General features: G+C 39.3%; 1 protein-coding gene across 1 annotated transcript in view; it reads left to right on the forward strand.

The window, feature by feature from the left end:
• The window catches only part of INVS (inversin), a 3016309-nt gene that overhangs the window by 1824613 nt on the left and 1172215 nt on the right, over positions 1-19481 (forward strand). Inside the window, exon 11 of the mRNA XM_044065609.1 lies at positions 13079-13185. Coding sequence (XP_043921544.1) covers positions 13079-13185 — 107 coding nt within the window. The remainder of the gene's footprint in view (positions 1-13078; positions 13186-19481) is intronic.

A 19481-nucleotide genomic window follows, 5' to 3' on the forward strand; every position in this document is an offset into this window, starting at 1 on the left:
CTGTGTGTATTACTAGCTGTTATTGGTTTATATCAAAGCATCCTTCTTAAAGGAGGATTATTTCTAAAAATGAACCTAGGTTCATGGGATCATAGGCAGATACTAGGCTATTGGCCCTGAGGCCCTTACAAGCCTTGCCAAGAATTTAGCCCATGTTCCAACAAGTCAGCACCCTATGCCAATGTCCAGCAGGGACATCAGCGGAATCCCAGGGCTGTATTTTCTGTTCCCCATCCAGTTATCCAGGTTGCGCTTAAAAAGGTTTAATGAGGCACTCTGCTTTATGTGGAGAGGGAGTCTATTCCACAAAATGGGTAATCTCTGGGACACAAATCTGTCCCGCCAACAAATCGTATTGATGTCACAGACCAGGTTGAGGTCTCATGTGTGGTTTACTCGAGAGGAGCTTGACTTGCGGATATGCAGCAGTCCCATCAGGGCGGGGTCTGAGATTGCTTTGTAAACCAGAGGTCACCTCTGAGGAGTCTGTAGGACACTGAGTAGAGGAACAGGGCTTTTAGTCTGTCTGTGCGGGGTAGATGTTTGAGGCCCTGGATTCTCTGGGTGAGGAATCTCTGTGGTCTCTCCAGCTGCTGCATGTGCTTTGTGAGGTACATGCGGAAAGGGGCATTGTATTCAATAATGGGTCTTATAAGGGAAGAATACAGGGATGTTATGCCCACCTTGTCCCTGGATGAGATACCCTTACTAATGAGGTGGGCCATGTAGAAAGCTTTCCATGCAATGGAGGCAATATGGTGGTCAAAAGTCAGTTTGCTATCAACCTGGGTTCCCAAATCCCTTATGACTGATTGTGTGCTTAGTGCCTTATTACCAATATGATAATTTTGGGCACATCATTCTCTCCAAAAGGGGTGATGATGCATTTTTTGGCATTTCAGTTTGAGGCCATGTTTCTGGCACCACTCATTTGTTTGGGTGAGACCCTCTTGGAGGATATCCACATCACTAGGGAAATTGAGGACAGCACCCAGCTTGCAGTCATCTGCAAACTTGGTCCGTCATAGCCCACTAGATTTGGCCTGCACCTCTGAGAAGTATATCCCATACAGCAGAGGCCCCAAGACTGATCCCTGGGGTACACCGCTTGTTACGGGTCTACTACTTGAGGTGGCTTCACCTATTTTGACTAGGTGGTTCCTTTTAGTGAGCCAGTTTGCTACCCATCTGGTAACATATGGGTTGATGCCTAGTTGAGAGAGTTTATCAATTATACCTGAGGGTGGAATAGTATCAAAGGCTTTGGTCAGGTCCAGGTGGATGGTGTGCACCATCTTACCCTCATCTATGGCCTTGGTAACTGTCTCAAACAAGTTGACCAAATTTAACAGGCATGACCTCCCCTTGACAAAACCAAACTGTGTGGGATCAACTGTCTGGAGGTTGCCAATGTCCTTGTTGATGAGGTCCATGATAATCTACTCCATGGCCTTGCAGATCAGGCTAGTTAGGCTGATGGGTCTATAATTTCCTGGATCAGTGGATGGTCCACCTTTGTGCAAAGAGATAACAGTAGCTGTCCCCCACTCGGCTAGGACGAAGCCAGAACTCAGGCTTTGGTTGAGTAGCGTGCCTAATGGTGCTGCAAGTTCCTGGCTGAGTTCATGTAGGATGCAGCCTGGGATGTTATCGGGTCCCATGAAGGCTGTATTTTTTGCCTTTGAGAGGGCAGTGATGACTTGCTCCCTAGAGATAAGGGGAGGGGCAGGTACTGGAGATGTCTTGTTTTACTGATGGGGGGGCAGAGGAGTGAAGTTTTCACTGAACCTGTGTGCCAGTAGGTTGGCTGTATCTACAGGGTTTGTGTATGTGGTCTCCTTGACCACCAGTTCTGAGCAGATCTAGGTGTTTCCCTTGAGATTGCAGACATATGTGAAGAAAGCATTATGATTGTCTTTACTGGATGTGGACAGTTTGGACTCGAAGTTTGCTTTGGAGGATTTCACTAGTGCTCTTATTTGCTTTTTCAGGCTAAGGAGAGATTGCTTCCAATTAAACACATGCTCCTTCTTGGTCCTGGACAGCAATTTGTTCCTTTTATTGTAGAGTTTATTTATTGTAGATGTCCACCAGACAGGTTTACTCTTCCTTAAGGAGGAGGATTTGTCCTGTCTGGTATTCCTTATTCCATGCAGCTATATAAATGCTCATATAATACTTTGGTGTAAGTTTGGATATATGTGCCAGTTTTAGTGGAGGGGGAGGAGGCTGTGAAGCTGTTTATAGCTTCCCTCAGGAGGTTGTAATCAGCTTTGGAGACTTTTTTTGTTTGACCCTAGTTAGGGGGGAGTCAGGGCAGATGTTGACTTTGAAAGTGACTGCTTTGTGGTCAGATATTACCAGGGATGATGACACTGTAGGGCTGCTGGAGTGGCTACTCATGTTAGTTAATAGCAAGTCTAAGATATTTTCATCTCTTGTGTTGGTGTCTACCAACTGGTCCAAGGCATTTGCATTGACGAAATCAAGGAATCTCTGGGCATTTGTGTTTTGGCATGAGTATTTCTTCCAATCTACGGTTGGATAGTTAAAGTCACCGAGGATCAGGGTAAAGGGTTGATTCTTGATAGATTCGAAGAGGTCCAGATAGGTGGAGTGGGCATCTTGAGTCTGAGTTGGAGGCCTGTAGCTAGCTATGATTTGAATAGGGGTCTTGTTAGTTGTTAACTGCACCTGGAGTGTTTCCTGTGTATCATACTGTTTGACGAGCCTAGAGGCGTGTATGTCTTATATATATATATATTGCAACTCCACCTCCTTTTGTTTTGCTGCCCATGGCCTAGGGTCTGAATGAATGATATGATGAGTAACCTGGTATGGCTGGGGTGCTCTCCGCAGCTTTAAACCAGGTTTCTTTGACTGCACAAATGTCAGCTTCTTCCAGGGTTAAGAATGCTTGCAGTGAGTGCAGTTTCATGTTTAGACTACTAGCGTTTAGCAGCAAGAACTTTAATTTACATTTTGATGAAATTTTCATGTTGGTAGTTTTGACCTCATGGCATTGCCAAAAAAGGCACTATGGGGGCGGCAAGAGCCCTTGCCAGGAGCCTGAAGTCCAAGGGAGACAGGTGCAAGCCATCTGTGGCAAAGCATCGTGGCTTGTCAATCATGTCATCCCAGGCTGTCAGGTACTGGATCCCCTTTGAATGACACCTGAAACTAAGCCAGTTGTTAAAGTCAGTCATTTTCTGTTTGTATTGAGGCATCATTCTGGGTGATGGAAGAATGCTGCTTAAGGCTAGGGATATACCTACCTGGGACACATACTCACCGAGCCTGATCATGTCTCTTCATGTAGTCCAGGGAGGTATGTCTCAAGTCCTTCACTCCAACATGGACTATGACAGAATTATAACACTACCTGTACAGCAGTTTGAGTGCATTGGTGTTATGGTGGATTCTGGCACCCGGCAAACAACTAACTGTGACATTCTTATCCAGCCTGGTGAGGGGCACATCTGTGTGTCTCACAATGGAGTTTCTTATGACTAATATGTTGGGTTTATGTTTAGGCCTTAATGGCTGTAAGACACAGGTGTGTGGACTATGTGTGGTGTGGTAGGTAGTGGAGTTTGCATATCTTTATGACTCAGACGTCTCTTTTGTTTGGGTTTGCTTTTGTTGAGGACCTCCGCATATGTGGGAGTGTGTTGTGCAAGGGTCTATATCATAAAAGCGAATTGCACAAATTGTGAACACTCATAATATCGAATGTACCGGACCTCAAAGTGCTTTTTCTGAGATCGCGGTACAGTGAAGAATGGGATATTTGCCCTTTCCTCACTATAGTGTGATCTCGGAGTTGGAATATATATTTAGTGGGGGTGTGGGGGGCACAGCCTCCCACAATAGGAAGTTCGAGGTCTGGTACGTTCGATATTATGAGCATTCGCAATTTGTGTGATTCGCTCATATGATATAGACACGTGGTGTTTGAGGTGTGGTGTTCGTGTTGCCAACCTTCTCTGTTTTACTACATATCTGTGTAATCTATGCAACTGGATTTTTTCCCACCACCTGCGCAGTTGTGGTGGTCTTAATCTTGGTGGCTTTGAGTTGCCCGCCTCTGGTATAAAGTTGATACTGGACACTCCCCCCAGTCACATTACATCAGCTCATTCTACTGTTTATAGTGTGAACTTAGTAAAGACCCACCCCTTTAACCATACCAATTGCATAATCTGCAGTATTCATTACAACAGTCCCACCCCTTTATCTGCAGGGTGTGTGTGTATATATATATATATATATATATATATATATATATATATATATATATATATATATATATATATATCTATATATAGGTTGTACAAACTCATTCAGTGTCCTAAATTGCTCTCTATTTAAATTACAAAAGAGCTTCTTTTGTTAAGTGCTAAATAATTCCTATATTTTGTCTTCACACAATTTAAGAACAGCTTCATCTAAAACCTATCTATACTTAGGATCAGACTGTAGAACCTTCCAATGCTTCTTAACAATTTTACATACTGAGCTAACATCGCAAGTATGTTAAAGACATCCTCAAGTGGTTATCATGACTACCCATACCACTAGTGCATATATCATTGGTGTTAAAGTATGGCTTAGCCCTATCTTGTCTATATAATAAAACCTCATTCTGCAGCTGTACTATATCTGAATCAGAGTAGCCACGTTGCTTGTATTCATTCGGTAAGGCATCAAAAGAGGCATGAATATGACTGTCTCTAGTGTGTAGTCTTGCAACCCTGAAGGATTGCCCCCTCATAACATTTGACTTTAATTTCTTGGGATGCATACTACAGGCATGTCATTTTTTCTTAACTTTACAAGTTTTCTCAAATAAAACAGTGTCTAGTCTACTTCCATTTCCCAAGATGCCTGCATCTAAAACATTAATGAATGAATCAGAACTATTGTAGGTAAATTAGAGAAAATGTGGTACATTGTAAATATTCAGCAAACAAAACAAGCTCATCAACAGTACCAGCCCATAGAAAAAATACATCATCCACAAATTGACTATAATGTAAAATCTTCTCAAGAAATGGATTGCATGAATTAAAAACATGCATAGCTTCCCAGTGGGCAAGCGTCATGTTTGCATAGCTACTCATGTTAGTTAATAGCAAGTCTAAGATATTTTCATCTCTTGTGGGGGTGTCGACCAACTGGTCCAAGGCATTTGCATTGACGAAATCAAGGAATCTCTGGGCATTTGTGTTTTGGCATGAGTATTTCTTCCAATCTACGGTTGGATAGTTAAAGTCACCGAGGATCAGGGTAAAGGGTTGATTCTTGATAGATTCAAAGAAGTCCAGATAGGTGGAGTGGGCATCTTGAGTCTGAGTTGGAGGCCTGTAGCTAGCTATGATTTGAATAGGGGTCTTGTTCCCATAGCAATGCCCATTTCTGAATAAAAAACCTATCATTACAAACATTTTATTAGTCAGTGTCAATTCTAGCAAAAAAAACAAATCAAACCAATCTTGCTTGAATCGTAACTCAAACATGCATTCAAGAACTGTCAAACAAAATCTACACCTATATAATTCGGAATCACGGTAAAAAGCAAGACAACATCCATAGTTACTAACAGGAAACCAACATTATCACTTAAATCAGACCAGTGAGCTAGTCTCCTCAAAAAGTGCTTAGTATCTAACAGTATATAATCAGTATTCCCAGTAATCGGGCATAGTTGCTTTTCAACAAATATCGAGACAGGTTCAGTCATCCAGCCTCTCCCAGAGACAATCGGCCTCATGGGAGGATTGTGTAGTGCTTTATGGACTTTGAGAAGTCCATAAGTAACTGGTATCAAAGGATCCTCAACCAAAAAATATTCAAAAATGTGTTTGATAATAGGCCCTTCCATAAGCAAATCATGCACAAAAGCAATGAACCTATCTGTTAACCTTTGAACATCAGATCTACAACATTCAACATAATTCTGAAAGTTATTCAACATATTCAACATATCCATTGCATAATCTGCAATATTCATTACAATAATCCCACCCCTTTATCTGCAGGACGTGTGTGTGTGTGTGTGTGTGTGTGTGTGTGTGTGTGTGTATATATATATATATATATATATATTATATAAAATATGGATCTACTTCAGTAGATCGAACTTTTAAATGTTCGAAGCTCATATGGCTGAGACCATAACATCGAACATTTAAAAGTTCGAACACTGAAATAAAAAAAAAAAAAAAAAAAGCGTTTGTAGAAGGGGGCAAGCCCCCCGCACCCCCCACTACTTAAAAATACCAACTCCGAGATAGCACTACATTGCGGAAAAAGGAAATCTTCCCATTTCACACTGTATGGGGATCTCCATTCAGTCCATTTGAACTTTTAAAAGTTTGATCATTTGAACTTTTAAAAGTTCGATCATATGGTCTCTGCCATATGCGCTTTGAACTTTTAAAAGTTCGATCAGCTGAAGGGGGCCCATATATATTATATATATATATATATATATATATATATATATATATATATATATATATATATATATATATATATGGGTCTAGGACTATTCACTGAAAGCACATTTCACTGAAACATATTTGACTGTGCTCAATTCACCGAAACACATGTCACTGAAAGTTATATATGACCTTTTCCCCACTGTAGTGTGACCCTGGAGTTAGACTATATAGTAATGGGGTGTGAGGGGGCACCCCCCCACCTATTTTAAATATGTTGAACCGTACACATGGATACTTGCAATTTCAATAAATTACTCTTTTCTAAACTGAATATATATCCAAATATATATCCAAACTATGTGGGGGGTGGTGCCCCCACACCCCCCTTACTACATATTCTAACTCCAGGGTCACACTACAATGGGGAAAAGGCCATATGTAACTTTCAGTGAAATCTGTTTCAGTGAACTGAGTTTTCAGTAAATTGTGCTTTCAGTAATTTGTGCACAGTCATTTCACTTTCAGTGAAATGTGTTTTCAGTGAATAGTCCTAGACCCATATATATATTTATATAATATATATATATATATATATATATATATATATATATATATATATACACATACATACACACTCTCACACACACACACACACACACACACACAAACACACATATATATATATATATATATATATATATATATATATATATCTATAGACACACACACACATATATGTCAGTTCATTGTACAAACTCATTCAGTGTCATAAATTGCTCTCTATTTAAATTAAAAAAGAGCTTCCTTTGCTGAGTGCTAAATAATTCATATATTTCGTCTTCACACAATTTAAGAAAGGTTTCGACTAAAGGGGGGTTTGTAGGCATGAACTGACTCTGTTTCTTAAAAGAAAATGGTACACTGTCAGTCTTACCAAATAGCAATTTCAATGCAGTGTTCCGTACAAAGATTCTCAGATCCAACAAAACATCAGAAACATTAGCTTGCTTGGAGGGTACAAAAGATAACCCTAAATTCAGTACCTCTTTCTCTGCTTCAGTGAGTTAGACTTATGAAATATTGATAACTAGGTCCTTGGCACCTTTGGACGAACTGAAGGACCTAATTTCAGCTGCCCCACCAAATGCGACCATTTTCGCCCCAACCTCTTCATACTTCGGCTCCTTGAATGCCCTCTGCCTTCTAATTTCTTTGTGTTCATGTGTTCTGGTAGCTCTAATCTTAAAAAAGGCTGATTGGAAGCTGTTAGCAAACCACTCCCCGTTCTCTTGGATCCCCTTTTTGACCTTGAAAGGTATAGTTCCTTCTTTAGGCTCATTTATTTATTTATTTATTTTACATTTGTTAACCGGGGGTGTCTGACTGAGCCAAAAAGGCCCTTTTTCAACAGAGGCCTGGGGAGAAAAGCTCCACAAAGAAAAATTACAGATACATTTAGTTATTTAGACATGATCAGTATACACACAAATTACAAAAGACATGTTTTTACAGTGGTATGCGGCACATCAACAGTTACAGTGGAGTGAACAAACAAAAAAATATAAATTTAAAAATAAAGGTAATTAATAGATTTGTGGTGTACAGCTGAAATTTGGAACATAGGTAGAATACATACATAGTACACAGGTACAGTACATACATTGTAGATTAGCCAGTGTTTGTGAGTAAGATTGAAAACTGTTATCAAGTACTCTAGATTTAGGATGTATACCTTATCCTCTTTCACTAGCCTGGGGAGCAATCATGGCATTGCCATCTTTGCTTGAGATGTTGCCTGATGAGGTCTTTAAAGGAGGCTTTGGATGATGTGTTTTGAATGCTAATGGGGACAGAGTTCCATTTTTTAGCCACTGACCTGCTATATAGTACATCTCCAAAGCTATTGTAGCTGTTGGTGACTTCTAGTAGTAGTTTGCTTGATGATCTAAGAGGCCTTTTGGCTGAATGATGTTGTACTAAATTTTTGAGGGCAGGACACTTATTGGGGAGGTAATAGAATGACAGAGGCAGAACTGATTGTAAGTTAAGAGGTTGGGCAGTTCAAGCCAGTGGGGCTGTCTCAAAGCAGTACAGTGATGAGTTCTATATGAGCAATTTGCAGCAAAGCGGGCAATTCTGTTATAGCAGGCTTCCATTTTGCTTAGTTCAGTTTTGTTGAGATTAGTCAGAATGGGAGATGCAGAGAGTAGGGTGGATAGAAGTTGGAAGTGAGCAATGGCTTATCTTGTGTTGTTGGTAAGAAATGGTTTGATATGGTAGAGTGATCCCAGTTTGGCATGTACTTTTTTAATAGTTAAGTTGAGATGACTATCAAATTTTAGGTGGGAGTGTGTCTATGGTTATTCCCAATAGCTTAGCCTGTGCCACTGGAGCGATTGGAGTAGCATTTGTGGAGAGGATAGTGAATTGATTGTTATCAGTGTTTTTGTTAGAACTGGTTATAAGCATAAGCTGAGTTTTCTTTGGATTGAGGATAAGTTGGGCTTTGGTAAGGTAGTTTTCAACATCAGAGAATGCTAGTTGAGTTGTTTGCAGGAGGGTGGGAATGTTTTGTGCAGCACAGATTAAGGTAGTGTCATCTGCATACTAAATGATAGATGCATGCTGTGTGGAGGTATGGAGGTCATTTGTGAAGACTGTGAATAGTAGTGGTCCTAAGATAGAACCCTGTGGGACTCCTATAGTTATGGGCAGCTGAGGAGAGAGAGAATTTTCCCATTTCACAGTTTGGTACCTGTCAGTTAAGTAGCTTTGGAACCAGGTAAGAGTGGAATTTGATAGGTGATATTGGTTTAGTTTGTTTAGCAGGATTTGGTGTGAGACTGTGTCAAATGCTTTGGACATATCCAAAAAAAGAGTTGACACCTATAAGCCTTCATTTTTGAGACGGTTTACTGTGTCTGTGAAGCAGAGGAGGGCTGTAGTGGTACTATGGGCAAGAACACCAGGATAAGAAATCTTCAAGGCTAGCAGGTGTATTACCAGGTGGAATATAGATCACAATTGTGGTGATGACCTTTTTAGGGTGAAGTTGAAGTTGTGAGATAAGTATGTCCCAATTATTGGGGGAGGGGTAGGAGTTTGGTAATTGATGGACAGTTAAGTTGGACTTGTACAGTAAGGCAGTTCCACCCCCTTTACGAAGTGGTCTGTCTTGTCTAATGATACTGTAGCCGGTAGGGAGAACTTCTGAGTTAGCTATGTTTTTATTTAGCCAGGTTTCTGTTAAAGCAACTATGTGTGGGGAGTAGTGTGCTATTGTGGCCTGGAGTTCAGGTATTTTATTTTTGATACTTTTAATATTAATATTTAGCATTAAAAGATGGTTGGTTTTGCTGCTGTTGTTGATTTGCCCAGGGATGAAGAAAGTGTGGGTGTTATGTTCTGACATTTGTGTTGGAGCAGTTTGTGTTGGACAGGATGGATTTGAGCCTGGATTGGGGTGGATATCCCCACTTATGGTGAGCCTGGTGTTAAAATGGTGATACAGATGTTGGAGTTTGGTGAGGAGTGTGAGAAAGTATTGTGTTTTTTTGGAGTAGGAATGAGAGCATATATGTTTAGTTCTGAATTGGTCCGTTATGTAGTTCTTCTGTATATGAGAGTGCATAATGTAGTGTTGTGCTACTAAGTTTAGGGATATTGCTAAAGTGATAACTTGTGGTGTTGTAAAGAATTATGAGAAGACAGACTAGACTTAGTTGTGTGATAGTCATGGTTATAAAGTTTAAGTTGGTTCTAGGTGGGGTGATAGTCATGGTTATAAAGTTTAAGTTGGTTCTAGGTGGGGAGTCTGAACAGGAATTATAGGGTTGCACTGTATGTGGATGGGGAAGTAGTGTGGATGATATAAAAAATGCCTAGTGGGAATGAGAGTGATTTGGGAGTATCATGTACAGAAGATCCTGCCCCCTGCTTCTAGTGCTTCACAAAGGCCTTCTAACCCATCCCTACATCAAGCCTCACCCAGACTTTTTATCTTCTTTTTATCTGCTTGTTTTGTCTGGTTCCTTTAATGACCAGGGAACCAGCATAACCTCCCTAGGTTGATCAGGTCTTTTTGTCAGCACAGAGATCTTCTACCAGGAAGATTTACAGAGGTGAAAAATACTCACTTTGGGATGCCCAGTAAGGAATAGACCTGTTCACAGCCCCTGTTCCCTGCATTCTTCAGTTTCTACGTTGTCTTATGAACTGGTTTCTTAGATATCAATGTACTCTTAGTTGCTATATCATATTTACATCAGGGATTCTTTTCCACTTCCTTGGCTTATTAGAAAGTCTGCAAGTCCTTTATATGAAGTGTCTTCCAGCAGAGGCGGTCAGTTAAGACTCCTGTCCTTTCCTGGAATCTCATTTTCAATTTGGAATAACTCATTCTTCCTCCCTTTGAGTCTGCTACATCAACATACCTCATATTTCCCTCTTGGAAAACCTTTTTTTCTTGCAGTAATAACATCAGTAAGGATAGTCTCAGAATTACTAACACTGTCAGTCCCGTACACCATACCTTGCCTTCCATAAAATCAGTTTCCTTATGAACTAAACCAGCCTTCATGCCATAAGTGGTCTCAAAACCTAATCTCAAAACAATCCATAAATCTGCCAGTTTTCTTTCTGTATTATTTCTGCAAAGGTGAAAACAGACTTGCAGGTTACATTGCCTAATTGTGCACCAGCAGCTAAGGTTTTACCTAAACAAAATTAAAGACAATAGAAAAAGGTGTCAAATCGGTTTCCTTTGCTCCCAGCAGTCTGAGCCAGAAGGTATCTAAAATAACACTGTTCAGGTGGCTTTCAGACTGCTTTTCACACTGTTATGTCCCTAGTAATAAATAAGGCACTTCCAGGTAAACCAGAAGGCTACTTAGCACTATAGTATATATAAGAAGCCCACTCAACCTGCTCTAGGACTACGTTGTCAGCCTTCTTTAGGAATTCATCAGTAGATAACATTTGTGCTGCTTTGACATAGGCTTCACTGCATACTTTTGCAAGACAGCTGGATATGACAGCATGGTCCAGGTCTTCATTAGAGGCTACAGTACTCCATAGTATTCTTTACAATGCCACCCAAGATGTTCGCCTGGGGACACTGTCTTCCAGTATTAAAATGGATGGATTGGATACTGTAAGAGATACTAAAGTTGCGTGCTTACCGTAATGATAGATCTTCATTATCCTAGATTGTCCACTTGTACAATCTCCCCTCCATACCCCTTTCAAACCATCACCTTATCATTCTGAACAGTCCTTGTTGACCTTAACTGAGGTCTTAGGATGGTAACCCCTTAAAGCATCTAACTGTATATTTTTAGGAATGTGTTGAGATGCTTTTGTAGCTCTTACCTTGCAAACTCAATTTGGAAGGGAGAGGAATGGATGGAGCATTGTTAGAGTTAGGAGAGGACCTCAAGTTTTGGAAAAAACATGCAGAAGTCAGTTGCCTGCAATGACAAATTACTGAGTTTTGGTTGGACATAGATAACGAAGATCTATTATTATGGTAAACACATAACTTTAATTTTTACCTACTTCCAGTTTATATAGCACTGAGCATACCTAATAGTTTTGTGTGGATAAATAAGTGAGACAGTATTTCTGTAAACAAAATATACCCACATCATTTCTGTAGCCAAAACTTCTTTTAATTAATGTTTTTTTGTGCTTGCTTTGGTAATATGGCAAGGACTTTGGATCTATGATCTCCTCTAACTACAGATTCTTGTGTCTAGGAGTAGATACTCCAAAGGCCTTGGCTCCCAAACATTAAGGATTATAGGAACATCTGGCTGCTGTTTAGATGATGTTCTTCAGGTGTGTGCCTGCAGGTGTTGAAGACTGTTTTCAGGTTTACTCAGTAAGGCAGAGTTTTGGAATGCACAGATGTTAGGGGGTAAGGACATTGTGATGCTTTGACTTGCCTCCATTTTTGTCCAAGTGGCAGATAACTTCAGTCCAAGTGGAAGTAGATGTTCAATTATCAGAGTAGTTTGAAGTGCATGTTTGCAGAATGGGAATGCTGTCTGGAGTGTCCACCTCTGTCTGAGGAAGTTATTTCATTTTTCACATGGAAATGGTCTAAAATGCTCATTACTATACATTCTAGAGAACAATACAGTAACAGTGAGCACTAATACAATGGTGTTCATATGAAGACATGCAGAACATAACAGTTAGTAGTAATACACTGGTGCTCATATGAAAATATGCAGAACATAGTACAGGTTCGATCGACTGAATGGTCATGTGGTTCTTTAAAAGAAAGAGCAGCAGTTACAAATTCTGTGTAATCTATAGACTGTTTGATGTGTTTCACATCACTTGTGCAAATTTCGTTTGACACTACTGATGAATGACATGTATGCCCTTCTTCTAACCTGTGTTGGTGGTTGTTAATGCTCTGACCCTATCCTGTCCCAGAAAATAAAAGCAAAATACTGGGTACTTACTCCACTATATTCCTTAACTAGCCATCTGTCACCTTAGACTCAGATCCAGACTTAGATATCCACATTGCTGAGTAAAATGTATCCACTGTGCTAACAGGCTGACCAGGTGCTCTCTGTTGATTGTCAGGGTTTAAGTTTTGCTTATGTTTCTTATTGCAGGGACGGACAGCTTTGCATTGGTCGTGTAACAATGGATACTTGGATGCTGTGAAACTGCTTTTGGGTTATGGTGCCTTCCCTAATCATATGGAGAACAGTGAGGAAAGGTAAGTTGTCTTCCTGTCATATATCTTTCTAATTTCTGTGTACAGGTTCACAGAAAACAAATGTTTTTTGTTTTGCCGACAACATGTTAGCTTATCTCTTGCTAAAGCTGTGATGTTTGAAGGAATATTAAATATTCTTTTCATTATGAACAAAGGGAAAGGAGTCCTATTTTATACAATATGACTTTCTAGTCTCTCCTGTAAATGGTATAAGTGATCAGAACAGCTTCAAGGCTTTTTATTAAAGTTCATACATTATGTGAACATTGCCCTTAGTAAATATCCTAAGTCATAAAAAACAAAAAACAACATTTTCTGAATCATGCTTAAGTCATGGGTTGGTAAGGAAAGACCATTTTACAAGAGACAGGTGGATTTGAGGCAGTAAAGTGTGCAGGTAGCATACAGATATGGTAGATACCACAAACCAGCAAACTTGTTGAACAAGATCCATAATGGAAATAAAAACACATGCTGAAGAGAAGTCCAAGGCAAACAGTAATACATAAAAATAAATATTAATGAAAAATGAAAAATACAGCACACCATTTCTTGTGAAAGAGTAAACCAGCAAGCATTTTTGTTCCATGGAAAGGGAACTTCAGACTTGGCAGCTAAATGTTTAAACCATGTATTTAACCCAATTAAAAACAATTACAAGAAGAACATGACCTTGCCATAAAATCTTTGAATTGTGTTAACACCTCTGAAATGAGCATGTGATTAATTTATTATTATTATTATTATTTACTTTAAATGCCTGGTTTAAATGCTCAGCTGATGAATCTGAAAAAGTTCCCTTTTCATGGAATAAAACTATTTACTGGTTTGTAAACTAATACAGTTGTCTTTTTTTTTCTGTATTTCAAGAAGAGATGTGCTGTATTTATTTATGCGTGTGTGTGTGTGTATGTGTGTGTGTGTATGTGTGTGTGTGTGTGTGTGTGTGTGTGTGTGTATATATACATATATATATATATATATATATATATATATATATGGGTCCCCTTCTAATGGTCGACATTTCAAAATGTCGATATTCATATGGCCGAGACCATATGATCGACATTTGAAATGTCGACCATGGGGAACCGGCATCACGCTACAGTGCTGAATGGAAAGATTTCCACTTCCGCACTGTAGTGCGATCTCGGAGTTTGTATATTAAGTTACGGGGGATGTGCGGGGCAGAGCCCCCCACCGGGGGTGCAGGGTGGCTAACCCCCCCTGCTAGCAGCATTAAGATAAGTTTGTGTATGTGTTTTGTATTTTACTTGAATGGTCGAGATTTCAAATGTCGATCATATGGTCTTGGCCATATGAAAGTCGACATTTTGAAATTTCGGCCATATCAAGTAGACCCATATATATATATATATATATATATATATATATATATGTGTGTGTGTGTGTGTGTGCATGTGCATGTGTGTGTGTGCATGTATGTATGTATTTATTTATTTATTTTTGGGACCTTTATTATTTGAGTCTCCTTTTTCTCAAACTATGATGAATCATAGCAAAACTTTCAATTGCAAACACTATTGACAGCTAAGTCCACATTATATCAACCTTCACAAAAATAATGCATCCAGAATGTGTTTTGCAGGTGGGCTATGCCTCACAGTGTGGGGCTTTTCTTCTCTCTCTCCTTTTTTGTATATATTAACTTTGACATCACACAACCTTGGAGTGAAAAGTAAAACATTTTATACGTTTTTGTGTTTCCCAGTCTCACAGATATTAGAAGCAGGCAGTCACAGTACCTGTGACAAACCTAGACTGTTACTAACTAAACTTACCGTCAGTCATTTGCCCTTTCACATAAACATCAACAAGTAAACAAGACTAGGCAAAATGATATGGTAAATCATCAGTTTCTCCTTTGAATAATTGCACAATGCATTACATTGTATCAACATTTTTGTAACCCTGGGTTGAGCCTGAAAATGGTCCAAATGCATCACTTTTCTACCCCAGTTAACAAATAGAATAGGTAAAATATCTGGTGTGTAAAAGCATATACAATCAGGTGTAAAAAGGTTCCACTGCTGAATTATCTTGTGTAAGAACATAAGTACTATGCATTTTAAGCTTGTGATTGCATTAGAAAGTTAAATTCCTACACAGCAGGTGCCAAATGACTCTAAAACCCACACTATGACATGTAATTTGTGTAACAGCAATAACTAAGACATAGATGGTTAGTATCAGAAATCCAAAAATCCTGTGCAGTGTACATGACAGTTAAAAAGCGTGGAGGATGGGTACAGCATAAATTCATTTTTATCATATCCTGTTGTAAATGGCAATAACCAAGCAATTGATTAGAGGTACCATTGCCTTGAAGCATGTATACCTCACATACTTTCGAAAAACTAGAAGTATAGCTTGCACAAAGTTTTGTTTGACCTGTTTCTACCACAGATGATGAAAAATTTAATGCTGAATGAAAACTGTACAGTGCCACTTCAGAAATATCTAATGCTTATATACTTTTTTATATATATATATAAAAGTTAAGCACAACGTAATTTTTTCCTCCTGATATTCTGACTGGCTCCATAAGACTTCATAGTTGGCAAGTTGTGCTAACAGTGAAGCCATTTTTCTAGTGATTCCCCCCTTCTTCAAGTTGGGGTGACCACTGAATTTGATTACATAAGTTTGGGGTGTATGTGGAGCTTGCCTTCACAAATGGGGATGCCCCTGCAGAAAGCACGTAAAATGTTTTTGGTGATTTTTTTTTTCACAACTAACAATCAGGTAGTTTGTTCATTGGAGAGTTGATCTTCTGTGAGTCATAGTAGAAACGTGTTTTTTAATTAGTCCTTAAAAATGAATTTTTATTGTGAATGTTGAGTATTTAAATTTCAAATGACATGTATGTTGATTTCTTTCAATGCTTAGTTTGAAATACCACTGCTGAATATCCATTTTTAAATAAAAATATAACTTTTGTATTTCTAGTGTACACTTGTACCATATTTGGTAACATTTGCCTGGGCAGTCTGAGTTGTACACTTGGAAATAGTGCACAGTAGTAAATATCTATGCAACAGTCAATAATTCATCAATTCACTGCAGCAGTTATAATCTGTTTTTGATTTATTTATTTTACAGTACGTGTTTTTAGCCTTACCAATTGCAATGGATGCCTGTACAGTTTATATACATTACTAGTAAAAGATGATAAGCTAGGACACAGTCCTGTACCTGCCAGGAATGATGAAAAAATTAATGCTGAATGAAAGCTGTACAGTATTTATTTGAAATGCCACTTCAAAAACCTCTACTGTTTATAAATTTTTTTTACATAACGGTTCAGCACAGCATAATGCTTTTTTAATCAGGTCTTAAAAATGCTGAGTATTTGGATATCATATGACAGACAGTTGTGTTAATTTCTAGCACTGCGTAATTTGAAATACAACTTGTGTATCTCTAGCACATAGTTGCTCCCCAGGTAACATTTTATTAGACAGTCTGAGTCATACACTGGGATAGCGATAGTAAATAATTACACAGCAATGAATAATTCATGAGTTCATCTTGGTCAGTTGCTTATCAGGAGTGAGGATCTGCCACATTACACACGCAGTCAGGTCACTGGACTACAAGTACCATTATGATTCAGTCATAGTTCGTGTGGGTGTAAATGACCTGAGTCATACCTCCCTAGACTATATGAAGAGAGACCTCGTGTAGCTTTTGTAGTATGTGTCCCAGGCTGGTATGAGCCTAGCATTCAGCAGCATTTTATCTTCTCCGAGGATAATGCCACAATATGAACAAAAGATGACTGGCTTTAATAATTGGTTTTGTTTCTGATGTCATTCAGTATTTGTCAGCATGAAAAGAGATGGTCAACAGACCATGCTGCTTTGTCAAGGATGGTCTGCCCCTCTCCCCTCTGGGCTTTTGAATATTCGCTAAACATTGTCCTCCCCCACAGTGCCTTTTTAAGCAATGCCAAACTGAAAGTACTTCCAACACAGCAAATCAAAACTAAGAAAAGCTAAAGGGGTTATGGCTCAGTGTTAGGAGTCTAAACAAAAAACTCCGCTCCCTAGAAGCTCTCTTCATCCTAGAGAATGCTGATGTGTGTGCAATCACTGAGACATGGTTTAAAGCTGCAGAGAGCACACTGACAGTGCAAGGTTGTAATGCCGTCCACACATTCAAACCAGCTTCTACACAGGCAGGGACTAAAGGTGAAGGTGTCTTGATTTACATCAAAAATAAATATACCTTAAGGCTGGTCAAACAGGACAATGTAATTGAGCTTCTCCACGTTAAAATCATAATAGGCAAAATTGAATACCACTTCCTTGCAAACTATAGGTCCATTTTTATGACCCAGGAAACCCATACCATATATTTAAACTTATTGGAAACACTCACCATCCAGCCCAATACCATATTCATGGAAGACTTTAATTACCCCACTATTAACTGGGTATTGCATATGACAGCAAACGTACAGGCGCAGAGATTCCTGAATTTTCTAAACACAAATGTCCCTAGACCAGATTGTCAGTACACCCGCAAGGGGTGCAACCATACTGGATCTGGTCCTCACTAATATGGGAGAGTGCTGCACACCCCCTACTGTAATGTCTTCTCTGGTAAGGTCAGACCACAACTCCTTAGAAGTAAAAATAAAACCTGCAGCCCCAGCTAACCATGGAATATTCAGGAACTACTCTAAGGTTAACTTCCTGCTATTAAATGATAACCTGGCCAAGTTTCAAGCCGCCATAAACCCTGAGAACACTTCTTCCTATGGAGAACTGTTCACATAAACCCTATACAAGCATGTTAATAGCTGCATAGAAGCAGCTGTTCCCACCAGTAAGAAGTAGAAAACTAGCCCAAAAAAACAGGCCACTCTGGTGGAATCACATCATCAGTAGGCTTTATAACAGAAGGAAGAAAATCATGGCAAAAATTAGGAGGTGCAGCACTCAGCAGGATAAAAGCACTCTTATCAAACTAAACAAGCAACTCAGAGGACAAATAAAGTCTATCAAAGCCAAATTTTAGGTAAATTTGGCCTCCCAGGCCAAGGACAACCACAAGACATTCTTCAGCTATAACAGCTACCTCAAAGGCAATATGCAGTTGTGTGCAGAGCTCATTGTAAATGGAGCCAGCTATACTGAGCTAGAAGATGTAGCAAACCTACTGGCTGACAAATTAATCTCCAACTTTGCCTCTATCTTCCAAAACAGCCTTCTCTAAGGAAGTACCGTCAAATATGACTTCCCCCTGCTATCATTAGGGAACAGGTCCTTAATGTTTGCTCTCTAGGGCCAAGAAAACTGCATCAGTGGGCCCAGACAGCATCCCAGGATGCCTTCTAAATAGCATGAAACATGATCTATCAGTCCTTCTGGGATTGTTATGTAAGTGTAACTTCCAGTCAAGCTTCATGCCTCATGAATTTTAGGACAGCAACAGTCATCCCTCTGCACAAAGGTGAGCCATCTACAGACCCTGGAAACTACAGACCCATAAGTCTCACTAGTCTCATATGCAAAGCCATGGAAAGAATTATCATGGAAATCATCGATAATGACCTAGGAAACCTCCAGACACTGGACCCAACCCAATTTGGTTTCATCAAGGGCTTTCATCAAATCTTCTTTAAATGCTTTAATTGTGTGTGATTTTTAGTTAACCAAACACTCCTTTAAGTTCTATGATTATGTTTATGGTAGACCTATCTGGATCGAAACAGACCACCAACCATTAGTCACTATCCTGAGAAAGCCAGTGCATTCAGCTCCAGTCAGACTGCAATGTATGATGCTGAGATTGCAAAAGTACAATTTCAATCTTGTCTACAAGAAAGGCAAACTTCTTTATCTTACTGATACATTGTCCAGATCACCCAGAAATACCACTGAACAGAATGACAGTCAAGATTCTCATTCGATCTATGATTTTGAAGTCATGGAAGTGAGAAATTTTTCTTCCACATGTCTTGATGAGTTGAGAGATCACACAGCCACAGATCCAGTTTTACAGAGGCTCAACCACATTATTAGTCAAGGATGGCCATCAAAGCAATCTAGTTAACCTCAAGAAGTGCAACCTTATTTTCCATACAGAGATGAGATTTTGTCTGACAAAGGTATCATAATGAAAGGTCCGAAAGTAATTGTTCCAAAGTTCTTGCAACACGTACATTACTATCTTGGATCATGGTCACCCAGGAACCAAATCTAGTATAAGAAGGGTGAGAGGACTAGTATTTTGGCCTTCTATATCACAAGACATCGCAAAAGCAG

The sequence above is a fragment of the Protopterus annectens genome, chromosome 3.part0 (assembly GCF_019279795.1).
Source record: "Protopterus annectens isolate FY-2018-M chromosome 3.part0, PAN1.0, whole genome shotgun sequence".
NCBI lineage: Eukaryota > Metazoa > Chordata > Ceratodontiformes > Protopteridae > Protopterus > Protopterus annectens.